The sequence below is a fragment of the Gorilla gorilla genome, chromosome 5 (assembly GCF_029281585.2).
Source record: "Gorilla gorilla gorilla isolate KB3781 chromosome 5, NHGRI_mGorGor1-v2.1_pri, whole genome shotgun sequence".
In the NCBI taxonomy this organism is placed as follows: domain Eukaryota; kingdom Metazoa; phylum Chordata; class Mammalia; order Primates; family Hominidae; genus Gorilla; species Gorilla gorilla.
Genome location: NC_073229.2, coordinates 168,583,431 through 168,599,376, shown reverse-complemented (window position 1 = coordinate 168,599,376; position 15,946 = coordinate 168,583,431). Strand labels below are relative to the sequence as shown.

At 37.4% G+C, this 15,946-nt stretch overlaps 1 protein-coding gene across 7 annotated transcripts in view; it reads right to left on the bottom strand.

The window, feature by feature from the left end:
- Window positions 1–15,946, bottom strand: part of UTRN (utrophin) — a 562,884-nt gene that overhangs the window by 398,749 nt on the left and 148,189 nt on the right. For all 7 annotated transcript variants that reach the window (XM_019029674.4, XM_063707928.1, XM_063707930.1 and 4 more), the window contains exons 13-18: window positions 12,857–12,958; window positions 9,925–10,032; window positions 9,462–9,641; window positions 8,474–8,643; window positions 5,754–5,877; window positions 2,283–2,370 (exon numbers count right to left, since the gene is read on the bottom strand). In XM_019029674.4, the coding sequence (XP_018885219.3) occupies window positions 2,283–2,370; window positions 5,754–5,877; window positions 8,474–8,643; window positions 9,462–9,641; window positions 9,925–10,032; window positions 12,857–12,958 (772 nt within the window). The remainder of the gene's footprint in view (window positions 1–2,282; window positions 2,371–5,753; window positions 5,878–8,473; window positions 8,644–9,461; window positions 9,642–9,924; window positions 10,033–12,856; window positions 12,959–15,946) is intronic.

Sequence of the window (15,946 nt, the reverse complement as noted above, 5' to 3'; positions counted from 1 at the left end):
TGTCCTAAAAAAAGTTTTTTAATAGATGCATCTTTAAAACAAAAAAGAATTAGGGTCCTCTAATGAATGCATTTCTAATTCCACCAGTGCTTGAAAAAAAATGATAATACAAACTATAAAAGGTTTCCTATGAAATTGGGCAAGTATACATCAGGTGACAAAAGCCCCATGTCAACTACTCTCCAGTGTTGCCTTTGGCCTTTTGCAAGGAGCACTTTCATGTGAACTCGATGTCCAGAATGTGTCTATTTAGGACCCATTTACGGTAGAACTTTATGGACCAAAGCCTATAGTCAGGTAATAAACTAATAGTCACCTGATAAACTAATAGTCACCTGATAAACTAACAGCTAAGAGTCAGCTAATAAACTCCCTCATTTTCCAGACACCAAGGCAAAGAAACAAGGGTTCCAAGACTTTCCCAAGGATGAGAAACTAGAACAGGACAGGAGAATCCAAGTTCGCCCATTCCCCCAATCACTGTTATTCTCACTATAACATCACCTCCCACCAACTTCTCATCTACATCAAGTCTCCCCCATCTTCATAATTCTGCCACACTGCTGAAAACCTAACAGAAATGGGAGTAAATTCAGTACACAGATTCAAGAAATTATCCCATATTCACATCAGATAAAGTCAGAGTCACCAGGTACAATGCTGAGGTAGAAGTAAAAAATCTATGCTTGTAAAGGAAATAAATTCAACATCCAATGCATTATAATTATTGAATGAACCAGCATCTCAAAGGAAGTTATCATCTGTTTGTGTCTCTGGATCTCTTCAAGTAAATACTGGAAAGAGTAACCTCCAAGTGGGATGCCCACAGGCAGGACAACTAAGACAATCTGCTAGAATGGATTTTGAAAGAAAATATTAAATACTATTCTATTTAATTTATTTAAAGAAAGAAATTAACCTTTATTAATAATATATGGATTGATAATACATTTGCATAATTTCAAAATAAATGGACATACACTGTCCACATGGTATACATTCCATATTTTGTGTGTATGTGTATATATCTATATATGTTTGTGTGTGTATATATGTTTCTGTGTGTTTGTGTGTGTGTGTGTGTGTATACACATATCCAGTATACATACTAAATAAATAAACATATTTGTTAAAGGCTGGAGGCAAAATAATCTAAGGTCAAAACAACATGAACAGTTGTTTTCTGGAGGGAGGAAGGTGACTAACCCAAAAGAGAAATTTCTGGAAAGATGGAAATTTTCTACAGTGATGTGTGTGTGTAGGTTACACAGGTGTATCTATTTGTCAAAACAGCACAGCTAAGTCATCTATTTCAATGTAAGTAAATTTTACTTCCAAGAAAACTGTAAAAATAGTAATAATTGAGAGGCTGAGGAACGAGTAAAGGTATAGATAATTCAAGAATGGCAGAATATTGTCAATTATTGAACTAGGTAACTGATACAAGGAAGTTCATTATAGTATTCTATTTGCTTTTATACAGTTATATTTTCCATAACAAAAAGTCAAACAATAAAAAATTAAATGCTACTGCTTTTAAGATTCTTGTCAAACTAATATTCCTAATTCTGTATAGGTATCTGTACAGGTGTCAAGGAGAGCTACAGCAGCCTTCCAAAGTGCTTACTATTATTAGACCAACATACATGGAGTGCAAGAAATGTCTTTCAACATTTCTCTAGAAGAAAGAGAGATTCATATGCAAAACTGCACACCAAGAATATTAATCTTTAGCTTATTCTGAGTCACTGGGAGCTACAGCAAAAAAAAAACAAAAGTCTTGGGAGCATTTAAAAATTTCATATATGAGTAACACCTTATCAAACAACTATAAAAATACTGTAGTAAATAAATATAATGCATTAAAAGTTATCAAAAATCAAATACCCTTAATGAATTTAACGTAACTTCGTTTCCCAAATGTTGCCAAGTAAAGTTTTCTTTTGCTACCACCCTGCAAACAAATTCCCAATATATAAACCCAAAGGATACAGTTTTAAAATATACTATGCTAGTGGGTTTTAACTGTTCTGCTAATCAGGGTATCCAGCCCTGACCCCATATAAAATCAGAACAACTTTGCTTTTATCTGTTTTTTTACAATCAGCTTCAGAATAAAATTTCATTTTTAAAGATTCTGCTGCCTAAAAACATTTTTGAAAACCATTTATCTAGCCAAAAGAGGATTCGAGTATTAAAGCAAAATATTTAATAGCGCAAACTGTAATATTATTTGATGCCACCATCTGAAAAATATGGGGGAAAAAAATCAAGGATCTTACCTTTTCCCATTTGCTCCACAAGGATTTGTCCAGTTTGGTTTAATTCATCTGCTCTGGGGATTCTTTCTCTCTGTTCTTTTTCTAATGCCTGCAAATGAAGTCCCAACATAAGAATACTGCAAACTTTCTTCTAAATATAATGTTGCTGTTTTAAATGTTTAAGTTGAATGTCCCTCCTACATTCTTTTTAAATCTGAAAAGGTAAATTCAAACGTAATCATAGCAACTAAAAAGCATTGGTTTCTTTTATAAGAAAAAAAATGTACCTGATAATTATAAGCTCCTATTAGAAGGAAATAATTAAAATTATGTTTTAGATCCAGGATATCTATTCACATACATACCCTGAGTACGCCATGCCATAAAAATAATGGTTTGAGTCAAAAGAATTGAATGTGTTATGACAGAAGTTGTTGAACAAAAAGTAACTAACAAGAAAAAAGGATAGGCTGGGCATGGTGGCTCACACCTGTAATCCCAACACTTTGGAAGGCTGAGGGGGGTGGATCACTAGAGGTCAGGAGTTTGAGACCAGTCTGGCCAACATGGTGAAACCCCATCTCTACTAAAAATACAAAAATTAGCCAAGCATGGTGGCGTGTGCCTATAATCCCAGCTGCTCAGGAGGCTTAGGCATGAGAATTGCTTGAACCCGGGAGGCAGAGGTTGCAGGGAGCCGAGATCCCACCACTGCACTCCAGCCTGGGCAACAGAGCAAAACTCCCATCTCAAAAGAAAGAAAACAGGAAAAATGGATAGAAATATTTTGAGGCTCAGTATTATTTGTTTGGGTTATATTAAGTCTAGGGGTCAATGCAAACTTCAAGCACAATCATATTTCATACATAATTTTTAAATAATGAAAATAGTAAATATGCTTTAGAACCCAAACCAAAGCATTTTGTTCTTTTTTTTTTTTTTTTTTCTTTGAGGCAGGTTGTCACTCTGTCACCCAGGCTGGGGTGCAGTGGCAAAATCATGGCTCACTGCAGCCTCAACCTCCTGGGCTCAAGGGATCCTCCCATCTCAGCCTCCCGAGTAGTTGGAATTACAAGTGCAAGCTCACGCCCCACAAATTTTTTTTTTTTTTTTACTTTTTGTAGAGACAGGGGTCTCCCTGTGGTGCCCAGGCTGGTCTCAAACTCCTGGGCTCAAGCAATCCTCCTGCCTTGTGCTGGAATTATAAGCGTGAGCCATGGCAAGCCCAACCCGCATTTTGTTCTTTACGTTGAGGAATGGCTCTTAATTTCATTATTTTTTTTATCTCTATAGTTTGATACTCCCAAGACAAAATTCTTTCCAGAACGCGTAAGAATGAAGCAAGTAAAATCATGTATACACACAAAAACACAAGTATATGTGCACACAACTCGGTATTTGAATTTTCTCTCATTCCTCCATCCCCAACTGATATTTATATATTAACTATTCAAATAGTATCCATCATAACATAATCAAAACTTCTGAGCAACCCATATTACTTCAACCAGACAATCCAGAGAAGAATCCCAATTCTAAATTGTTTACATGTAAGTGCTATCAAATAAATTCAGCTATCCTACTTTGATTTTCACAAAGTTTACTGTGACTAGGTAGAACAACCTTCTTTTAGTCAAAGATCAAGGAATATTAGCAAGAGATTCTAAGAAACACCATTTATTTTGTCTAACTAAGGATCAATGTAAAAGTCACCATCGAACTGGAGAAAAAGGCAATTATCTACTTTTTACAAGTTGATTTTTTGCTACCTCTTAAGATGGCAGGAGACTAGACTATAGATTCTCCACCCAGGTAATTCATCTGTTGGAACGAGATACTCCTTCACTAAAATAATAATAATAATAATAAGTTAATCTTTCCTCAGTTTGCAAGAAAAATAAGGGATTAGAGTAATGCTGACGTTTTCTTTGTTTTATATATTTTTTTCCAAATCTTTGGCATCTATTACTACTTGTCTGAAACAAAATAAATGAACTTCTAGATAAATATTAAATGAAACACAAAGGAACGCCAATCACGCCTTGCATACTTTATCCCGCCAAATATAGTAACAGTTTCTGCCAGTAAAATTGTTCCTGGGTCACAGGATAGACTTTAACTTATCAATATTTTGTGGGACTTGTTCCATGAAGATCACTGTTACTACTAAATTTTCTGCCACCTGAATGTCTTTGCGAATTGAGTGGTCAGTGATCATTAAAATAATCTATCCATCTTTCAGAACTGTGAGAAGCATATGAAACGATGTAACACAGGCCCCACTTCTGGCTTTCCCAACTCTCTGGCTTTCCCAACTCTCTGTGCAGAGAAGGCTCTGATAAAGGTGCTCCCAGCTCAACCAACTTCCCCATTCCCCCTGCCCACCCACAATCATCACACTCCGCTTCCATAAGCCACAAGAGCTTTACCAAGTGCTGAATAAAAAGGGTGCAATGGAAAATTATCTTCAATTTCTAAGCCCTCACAGGCATACATATAAACAACAGCATAAATGCAAGAAGGGCTTTCATGGAGATATGGCCAAAGCCACATGAAGTCAAAAGATTAATCACTGAACTCTTTCTAGTGAGGCTAAGGGAAGCCTCCTGGAGTGGGGACATATCAACCACACAGAAAGGTGGGCTTAATGGAGGGTCACTGTGGACAAAGAAAACAGCTCCCAGTGCTTGGTGTGCCCTAAGCCCTCTTGCAAGTTCGAGCTCAGACCACCTCACCCTCTGGATTTTGCGATTGTAGGGAAGACACCAACAATCCCAGCCTCATCTCAATTCCCATTTCACCCACCACTTTCCAACTTAAACCTTAGATATTTATGCACGTCTTGTTTTTAAAATACCCTCCAAACTCTTGAAAATAAAACTCCACTGCTGATACAAAAACCATTGCAGACTTACACCAGGTGCCCAAATAGTTAATGCAGTAATGTGTAGGAGACGTATGAGCACCAAGGACAAAAAAGCTCTGCAAGCTCCCATGACACTCTTCAGAAACACACATAAGCATGGAAAGCTGCAGGGCTAAGATCCCACACCTTTTAATTGTATTTATTTTTTACAACTCTAAAGAAAATATATTGAAGACACTTTTTGATTTAAAATAGTTTGTTGTATTCCGAAGGCAAAACATCTTCAGCATAATGTTAATATAGAGTCATAAATTATTAGATACCAGATTAAGGGTGATCTAAACTAACTAAAAAGTAGTACCACTAACTGGATCACCATAAGAAGCATTCCTCACTGTACATCTCAGTGACTGACAAAGATGAAAAAAAAACCGTCCTCCAAATAGGGATCTGATGACAGCTAGCATGAATGGATTCAAAATTCACTACAATGTACCAAAAGCTACCTTCTGCCTACATTTATTTTACAAGAGGCTTTTGAATTCCATAATGTCTTTATGCCAGCAGAAAATCCAGCATGATGAACTATTTTATGCACTAGGATATATGTGGTTTATGTTTTTTACCTTCAACTTCTTTTTCATTTCGGAAGTCTCTTGCATCTTCATATACTCTTTTATCTCTGTGGTCTGAATGGCAGTTTTCGATTTCAAAATCCAGTTCAACAGCTCTGCACTTATAGCATCAAACCTGTTTGAAGATTCAGAGGTGACCATTTGTCATGTTTCCTTCACTGTTTTACTTGACTCCAGAAAGAGCAACTCAAATGCTCATCAGGAATATGTCTTTTTATCATTCCCCCAAAAACAGCAACCCAGAAATAGGGTAACCATGCAAAATGAGATCATATATTTACAACTAAAAGTATGAAAAGAGTAATAATATTATAGGGTTAATAAATAATTGAAGAAAATAATTAAATAATTTGTTGTTGTTGTTGTTTCGAGATGGAGTCTCGCCCTGTCGCCCAGGCTTGAGTGCAATGGCACGATCTCGGCTCACTGCAACCTCCGCCTCCAGGTTCAAAGGATTCTCCTGCCTCAGCCTCCCGAGTAGCTAGTATTATAGGTGCCCACCACCACACCCAGCTAATTTTTGTATTTTTAGTAGAGACAGAGTTTCACCATGTTGGCCAGGCTGACCTCATGATCGGCCCGCCTTGGCCTCCCAAAGTGCTGTGATTACAGTCATGACCCACCATGCCTGGCCTTAAATAAAAATTTTTAAAACTTTACATATTAAAACAATTTTCACCTTTATAAGGAATCACTTGTATTTTTATAAATCACTTGTATTTTTATAGATAATAAAAACCAGAGTTGGTTAGATAATCAGCAAAGAACAAGTACAGACATTACTAAAGTTAACATCTTCTTTTGTTCAATATGTAATGATTGAGCCTTACTAAATGTCAGGCATTGGGCTGGGCTCTTGATATGAAAGTGAACCAGATACAAATCTCAGCTCCCAAGGAGCTTCTAGTCTAGTAAGCAATGGAAAGTAACAGGCAATAACAAAAGAATTTGCTAGGTGCTAATTCCAGGAATTCACAGGAGTGGCTTCTAATCCAATTGGGGCATGGATGGCTTCCTAGAGGAGAACAACAGCATTACACTGAGGAGTTTCCCTTGCCAAGGGAAAGCAAAGAAAGGGAAGATCACATTTTGCAAACTGCAAGTATTAGTTAGGCGTGTCTGGAATAATGAGTACTGAACTCACAAGGGAGGGACAATTGACGACGTGGCCAAGAATCACAGGGACCAGCTACAGGAAGGCCCTGCAGGACATATTAAGGAGTTTGGACTTAACCTAAAGGCAGTTGAGAGCCAACGGAGAGTTCTATGCATGGAACTGACATGATTCTATTTATCCTTTAGTGTTCACCGAGGAGAAGGCATTAGAGAGAGACAAGAGTCGAGAACAGGCTGTGAAAGCAACGGGAGTCACAACTAAGATAGTAACAGTTGGAAGGAAGACGAAAGGACAGGTTTGAGAGGTGTTGAGAAGGTTGGTCAAAACCACAGCAAGAAGGAACAAGAGGAGCCACGATCACTGATTGCTGGCCTTCTACCCGGCCCCTTTCTAAGTGTTTTATGTCTATTACTAACTCAAGGAATCCTCACCAGCACCCTAAGAAGTATACACTATTATTATCCCCTTCAGAGATGAAGGTACTGCACTCACAGAGGTTTTCAGTAACTGTCCCATGTCACAAAGCTAACAAAGGGTGAGGCTGGGATTCAAACCAAGACTGTCTGTCTTCTTAACTAGTACCCTCCCCACAGAGCTTCTCAATACATTAAGCAGTGGCACAAGTCGTTACTGCTGATTCTTGTTATAAACTTTGCTTAAAATGTTTCTGGTGAACTATGAATATTTTATCTTTTCATCAAGGTAGATTTTCCCTGTAATATGTGAGGGATTTTGTGATGCTCTAGATAAATATCTGGGGTCAAGGTATTGCTCAAACAGGGATATGTTCCTCCTGTCATCTTAACAGCAGCTTTCTATTTAATATTTCAGAGAAGAGACGGCCATCTAAAAATCGCACGTTTCCAATGACCTTGGAGACTCAGTCAGCATCTGCTCTCAATATGGGCAAGAGTGATGCAATGATCGCAGGTCACAGGAACAGGTATCTACATTCTAGGAAATGACTGTCCCACTGTACCCCGAGCTGGTAAAAAACACCACCACAGCAGCACCAGGGGAAGAGAAGTGGAAATGAGCTGCCATTTTTAAGCATATATTTTAAACTAGGCACTGCATTAAGCAGTCATTTAAGGCCCTCAATTATTGGGGTAGTCCATTTCAAGGCAAACTAATAGTGGTTTCTAGAGCAGACAGAAGATACAAAAGGGTCTGGAAACCATGTTAATAGGAATGGTTAAGGATCCCCTGCACTTTCTGACAATAAAAACTGGGGAAGCTATCTTCAAAGACTGAGGAGGTCACTGTCAAGTTGTGACAGTGAAAGAAAGAATAAAAAGACAGTCATGGACAATCATATCCTTCCAAGGAGAATAACGGGAAAGGAAGAAAGAAAGCTTCGATCACAAAGTTCTCCCAGTTGAACACAGGATAAATAAAATCATCCAAGAAAATTTAGATGCTTAGCTAGTGCCAAGTAGAATATTCAGAAGACAGGGGCAGTGAGTGGTTCATAATAATAATAATTACTATGTCTAGATTTGCCTATGATTAATGATTAGTACAAAATAGGCACCAAGTAGAAAATATAGTATGTGCAATATCGGATTTGAACAATTTCTCTATCTCTTCTCACTTTTTCTTAGCTTCAATATCCACATGGATCTGTCTCTTCTTTGGGGGAGGAGGAGGAGGCAGTTCCTGCTTAGATTTTTTTGTAATTGCTTGTTCTCTTACACGAACAGTCTCCAAAAGGTCCTTCTGAGGAATCTGAGACATCCCCAGCTTTGCTACAGCCTGAGTCACCTGAAATAAAAGCCATCCAAAATTTCAATGTTTATAACAGCTTCATTGAGATGTAATTCACATGCTATAAAATTCTTTCTTTGAAATACACAATTTAATGGTTATTAGCACATTTATACAGTTGTATAATCATCCTCACAGTCTATCTCCAGAACATTTTATCACCCCAAAAAGAAATCCCATAGCCATAAACCAACACTCCCCATTCCCCACTCCCACCAGTGGCAACCACGCATTTACTTTCTATCTCTGTGGATTTTCCCCTTGTGGACATTTCCTATGAATGGAATCATAGCGTATATAATCTTGCGATTGGCTTCTTATACTTAGCATAGTGTTTTCAAGGTTCATCTATGTTGTAGCATGTGTCAATACTTCATTCTTTTGTATTATCAGATAATATTGTATGCATACACCACATTTTGTTTATCCATTCATCTGTGTATGGATATTTGAGTTGTTCCACTTTTTGGCTATTATAAATAATGCTGCTAAGAATATCTGTCTACAAACCAATGTTTTATGTTTGACTAATTCATTAAAATATTTTTAAGATTAATAAGATTACTTAAGATTTAAAATGTTAAGATTATTTATTGGCTAAGTATAATCAGTTACTATGAATTAAATTACAGGATGTTAAGAGAATCTATTAAAACTTACTTTAGAAAACTGAAGGCGATTTTCACATGTCAATTTTTCATCAGGTGTAAGGAAACAACTTTTTAGTTTATTTCATACAAATTAAAACTAACCTGAACATTTAAATTTTAAATGTTTACTTCATGGCACAACATACGATCCAAATCAAAAAGTACCTGGTTGGAGGAATCTTCTAGTCTCTGAACCAAAGAATCCCATCTTTGAGTCAGTTCCTCTGAGTCACTGTTGATCTTCTTAGATGCCTTGGAATTATCAAGTAATTGTCCCACATCCTGGCCAATTTCACTCAGCTGATCCAATGTTTGACGCTTCATTTCCATGTCTTCCTTCAAAATCTAGTATTTCAGATATTTATTAGATGACTCTTTTTAACAGGACTTTATCTTTCTGTTCCCCAGCCAAAAATTTTAAACATGTATCTTTTATAGTAAAATGCATATGCTTTGCAGTTCACTATGCTAAAAGGTAAGACTCGTGGTTGCAGATTGTTACGGGGCAGCAGTCTAATGCTAGGTAATGAGCTGTAATCTGCATTCACTAAATTGTATTAACCATTAGCTATAAAACATTAAAATATCATAGGCTTACAACACAGATGCTGACAACCCCATCACTTACAGCCAGACGTCGAACACTGACACTTAGTTCCTTTTGGTCTTTGAAGTTGCTTGTCTGGACTTTATTTAAAGCCTCTTCTTTTTCGGTTAACCAAGCTTTCAACAAGCACTACAAGTAATAACAAAAGTTGAACTTTATCTGCAAAATCATTTGGTAATTCAATTAAATCATGCGTCCAAATTTCTAACTTTTATTTTATTAGAGGCTTCACCCTTACATGGGGATAAGAAGGCCTTCAAACACCTAAGTCTGAGGCACAAATGACCCAGAAAGATACCTTTCTTTAAAATATTATCCTTCTCAGATTTGTAACAGAACAATCAGACATTAGCCTCATACCTAGGGAACTAAACCTAATTCTCAAGGAGATAGGTGGAGGGAAAAGGGAAAATCCAACTATGCAAGTCTCCAAAGGAATTACATTACAACTTTCTAGAGGCAGAAGAAAGCTTGGAGATTGTCTTGTCCCAGCCCCTCATTCTAGAAAGGAAGGAAAGAGAAGTCAAGTTACATGTCCCAGATCACTTGGCTAGTTAATGGCAGAGCTGGGTCCAGGGTCCACACCCCAAAACCAGTGTTTTCCATGGCATCATGTAGGAAATCCACATTAGCATTCAAGGTTCAACAGCAATTATGATTAAAGGAGGGAGTCTGAAGAGCACTCAAAGCCCATATAAAGATTTTTCAACTTCATTGGACAACAATGCGTGTTTTCTAAGCAGAGGATATTCAATCATGTAGAGAGATAATCCTCAAGAAGGGATGGAAAACAACCATAGCTACATTGTGATAATTTTTCCCAAAATGTAGCATTTAGGGTGGAAACCCTTTTCTATTTAGTAGGGAGGAAAAAAACTTGGTTCTGTATTTGCAACGGAATCAATTCTTTCTCAGCAATTTTATTTATCAATTAAATATTTAACAACTATTCCTTGCCTCTATATTTCACCCCCTAATGGATACTGTCCTCAGTCTAGTGAGGCTGGAAGATAGGCACATAAATAATGATGCCATAAGACAGAACATGTAGATAGTACACACACACACACAAAAGGTATAGTTAAAATGTCAGATCTTATAGAACACGATGAAAGGTCAGTTTAAAACCTAAAGTGGTACAAGTGACTGAAATACTAGCACTCTATTTTTAAACTGTTTTTTATCATCAAATTAAAATTATTTCCAAATTTGCAATTACTTTACTGGATAGAAGAGTAACACAATGGTTTTCTCTAGCAATTGATGTCTTCTACTGCAATTATTACTATTACTATTATTTTTATTTTTTGAGACAGAGTCTCACTCTGTCACCCAGACTGGAGTGCAGTGGTGCCATCTCGGATCACTGCAACCTCTGCTTCCTGGGTTCAAGCAATTCTCCTGCCTCCATAGCCTCCTGAGTGGCTGGGATTACAGGTGCCCACTACAGGCCTGGCTAATTTTTTGTATTTTTAGTAGAGACAGGTTTCACCATGTTGGTCTGACCTCAAGTGATCTGCCCGCCTCGGCCTCCCAAAGTGCTGGGATTACAAGCGTGATCCACCGCGCCCGGCCTTTCTACTGTCATTATTGAAGTAAAATTTTAACTATTCTGAGACTTTTTGGCCTAAATACAAGGTTCACAATAAACATAAATATTTATAAAGTGAAATGTAAATATTTGTAAAGTGAAATGTAAACATTTCAGAAATCAGAATCAGGTCCCTTTTGTGATTCCTAATAAGAAAAATCTGACCACAGATTGAGGGAGTGGGAAGTAGTCATTAACAATTTATATTTGGACAAATTCTGCAACTATCTGCCACCATATTTAGTAAGCCACAAAACATCACACACTTGAGTTTTTTCCCCTGAAGAGAATATAGTTGCTTCTTATAGATGGAAATGAAATGCATTTAAAAGAATCAAAATGGACACTGAGAGATGTGGGAATAGAGTATTGCTTTTTTTTTTTTTTTTTTTTGAGAGGGAGTCTTGCTCTTGTCTCCCAGGCTGGAGTGCAGGGGCACAATCTTGGCTCACTGCAACCTCTGCCTCCCGGGTTCCAGGGATTCTCCTGCCTCAGCTTCCTGAGTAGCTGGGATTACAGGCACCCACCGCCACACCTGGCTTATTTTTATATTTTTAGTGGAGACGGGGTTTCACTATGTTGGCCGGGCTAGTCTTGAACTCCTGACTTCAAGTGATCCACCTGCCTCAGCCTCCCAAAGTGCTGGGATTACAGGCGTGAGCCACCCTGCCCGGCCAGTATCTACTTATTTTTTAAACCACAACTGTTTGGCATTTGGGGAGAAAAGTTTTGTTTATTTGTATTTTGTTTCAATGGTTGCTTTTCTGGAAAGACAGAGAACGGGCAAAGAGCCACCAGTCCTATTGAAAAATTAAGGTGGCAGCTTTGTACAACAGGTTCATTTGCTGTGATAACACTTAGTGGAAAAAATATGCAATTAATCCAGTGTTAAATCAAAGGTGTGACTAAATAATATTTTCTCATTAATTTCAATACTTGTTAAAAATCAAGAAAAAATCTAGGGAATTAAAGTTCACAGTGTGTTGAGTGGATTCATTACTCATTATTTACTGAGCACAAATTATATGCTAGGCATTGTGTTGATACAAATTCAAATACATCACCCAACACAAATCCACTAATAACTATGATGTCAAACAAATCATGAAAATAGCATATCTTCTAAGTACTAACATTCCAAGTAATGAAAACAGGTCAAATTAATGGAGTCAAATGACATAATCTCTGTGAATAAGCTTCATGATCAGTTATAAACTGGATAGAAATTTGATCTTTAAAATAATTATTTATATATTTTCCTTTCAAAGAAAAGTAAACAAGGCAACTTTATTCTAACGTCACAATAAAAGATGGGTTACTTTTCACCATTTATTTTGCCCCTTATGGAAAACAGTTTCATACCTGTTCTTCCAATAATTCCTGCCACAATATATTGATTTCTTGTAACCTATTCCAGCGTTCTTCAGTCCAACGGCATACTGCTGTCCAGCGCTCACCAAGTTTCTAGAAAAAGGAGAAACCATCCTTTGTCAACACAGCCTTAAGAGAGAGTTATCACAATCCTTGAAGAAATTCATGATTTCCATTGTTCTTTATTATAGAATAACAACTTATAAAAAGTATTTTTATAAAAATTGCTTTAAAATAACACAGACTAGGCCTAGAAATGTATGAATCAGAAAAACTAATTTCCATAGAATTGAACAAATGATTTCACATAGCTAGAAACTAACATAATAGAACTGTATCCTCTGAATCTTTGACTCCAAACCTGCTCTTTCTATTTCATTGTGGTTTTTATGAGAATATGACATTTTTACATATTATTAAAAAATAAAACAAACATATCTACTTTTTGTGCTTCAAATTTTTCAAATTTTTAGCTAAAAAAACCAGCATGTCTGTTATATTCCTTAACTCTCTTTTACATGCCAAGAAAATTTTCATCTGTGGTATCAAAATTATGAAAAATGTTTAACTTATAAAAACTGTTTTGAATAAGAGAATTTTTATGAGACAATAAAAAAATCAAATGATTTGTTCTGTTTACATTATGTGATCCATAAAAAAATTCCCCATAAGTTACATAAACTAGCAATAGAATCTTACTAGTATCACCAATACTAAATAAATTTTATTAATTATAAAAAATCACTCTACATGATTTTCTCCCAAAATCATTTTATTACAATTTTATAAATAATGATTAACAAATGCTAAAATTTATTTTTGTACTATATACATGTGAACAAGAATTATTTAATTCATATTATACTATTTTGATACTTAATATGAGAATAAGCTTTTCATAGTACAAAGGGGGAGAAAACTTAAGGGCCAGAAGATAGATTTCCAGTCTCAGCATGATAACTCATTGTCTATTTAAATCTCAGGAGGACTACTTAACCTCTCTGAATCTCAGATTCCTTACCGCTAAATAGTCAAGGCATGAATACTTAGCTCTCAGGTTATAATAACTAACTACCGCATACAAGCCTTAGAACCACTGGCTGACTTTAAATATCACAAAAGCAAAAGGACCTCACATGATGAAATTACAGTTTGGATTGCCTCACTTAATGAGGCATCATATTTAAATAAATTGGCAACGTCTTACCAGAAAATCCAAGTATTGTTCAAATGAAATACCAATAAATTTATTTGTTAAAGACTTGTAAAGATCCACTATTGCCTTTGTGCAAAAAGAAGCAATTTTGGGAGGTTTCCAAAACTGTTGTTGAAATTCACATATTAATCTACCGAAAATACTGAGATATTGAATCCTACTAGGTGAAATTCTCAGACTTTACTATGCACATAATTTTTCTTACATTGCAAATTCACTGCATCCCTCCCTCACCTAGATTTAGGTAGTGGGTAGAGCCTAGGAATCTACATTTTAACAAGCTACTCAAGTGCTTCTGAGAAGAAGTCAGTGGATCACTTAATAAGATCAGCTCCTGTGTGATATGGTTTGCCTGTGTCTCCATCCAAATCTCATCTTGCATTATAACTACCACAGTTCTCACATTTTTTGAGAGGAACTTGGTGGGAGGTAATTGAAGCATGGGGGCATATCTTTCCCATGCTGTTCTCATTATAGTGAATAAGTCTCACGAGATCTGATGGTTTTACAAAAGGGAGTTTCCCTGCACAAGCTCTCTCTCTTTGCCTGCCACCATGCATGTAAGATGTGACTTGCTCCTCCTTCCTTTCTGCCATGATTGTGAGGCCTCCCCAATGATGTGGAACTGTAAGTCCATTAAACCTCTTTTTCTTCCCAGTCTCAGGTATGTTTTTATCAGCAGCGTGAAAATGGACTAATATAGTAAATTGGTACCAGTAGAGTGGGGTGCTGTTGAAAAGATACCCCAAAATGTAGAAGTGATTTTGGAACTGGGTAACAGGCAGAGGTTGGAAACATCTGGAGAGCTCAGAAGAAGACAGAAAAATGTGGGAAAATTTAGGGTGCCTGTGGAAGAAATTTCTAAGCAGCAAAGCATTCAGGAGATGACTTGGGTGCTGTTAAAGGCATTCAGTTTTATAAAGGAAACAGATCATAAAATATTGAGAAATTTGCAGACTGACAATGCAATAGAAAAGAAAATCTCATTTTCTGAGGAGAAATTCAAGCTGGCTGCAGAAATTTGCATAAGTAACAAAGAGGCAAAAGTTAATCACCAAGAAAATGGGGAAAACATCTCCAGGCATGTCACAGGTCTTCACATCAGCCCCTCCCATCACAAGCCCAGAGGCCTAGGAGGAAAAAATGGTTTTGTGGGTTGGGCTCAGGGTCCCCGTGCCTTGTGGCTAGGTACTTGGTGCCCTGCATCCCAGCTGCTCCAGCCATGACTAAAAGGGGCAAAGGTACAGCTCAGGCCATGGCTTCAGAAGGTGCAAGCCACAAGCCTTGGCAGCTTCCATGTGGTGTTGAGCCTGCGGGTACACATAAGTCAAGAATTGAGGTTTGGGAACATCCACATAGATTTCAGAGGATGTATGGAAACACATGGATGTCCAGGCAGAAGTTTGCTGCAGGGGTGGGGCTCTCATGAAGAACCTCTGCTAGGGCAGTGCAGAAGGAAAATGTGGCCCAAACAGAGTCCCTACTGTGGCACCACCTAGTGGAGCTGTGAGAAGACGGCCACTGTCCTCCAGACCCCAGGGTGGTAGATCCACTGACAGCTTGCACCGTGCACCTGGAAAAGCTGCAGACACTCAACACTGACCCATGAAAGCAGCCAGGAGGGGGCTATTTCCTGCAAAGCCACAGAGGCAGCACTGCCCAAGACCATGGGAACCTACCTCTTGCATAGGCGTGACCTGGATGTGAAACATGAAGTCAAAGGAGATCATTTTGAAGCTTTAAGATTTGACTACCTCACCATATTCCATACTTGAATGGGGACTGTAGCCCTTTTGTTTTGGCCAGTTTCTCCCATTTGGAACAGATGTATTTACTCTTTGCCTGTACCCCCATTGTAGCTAGGA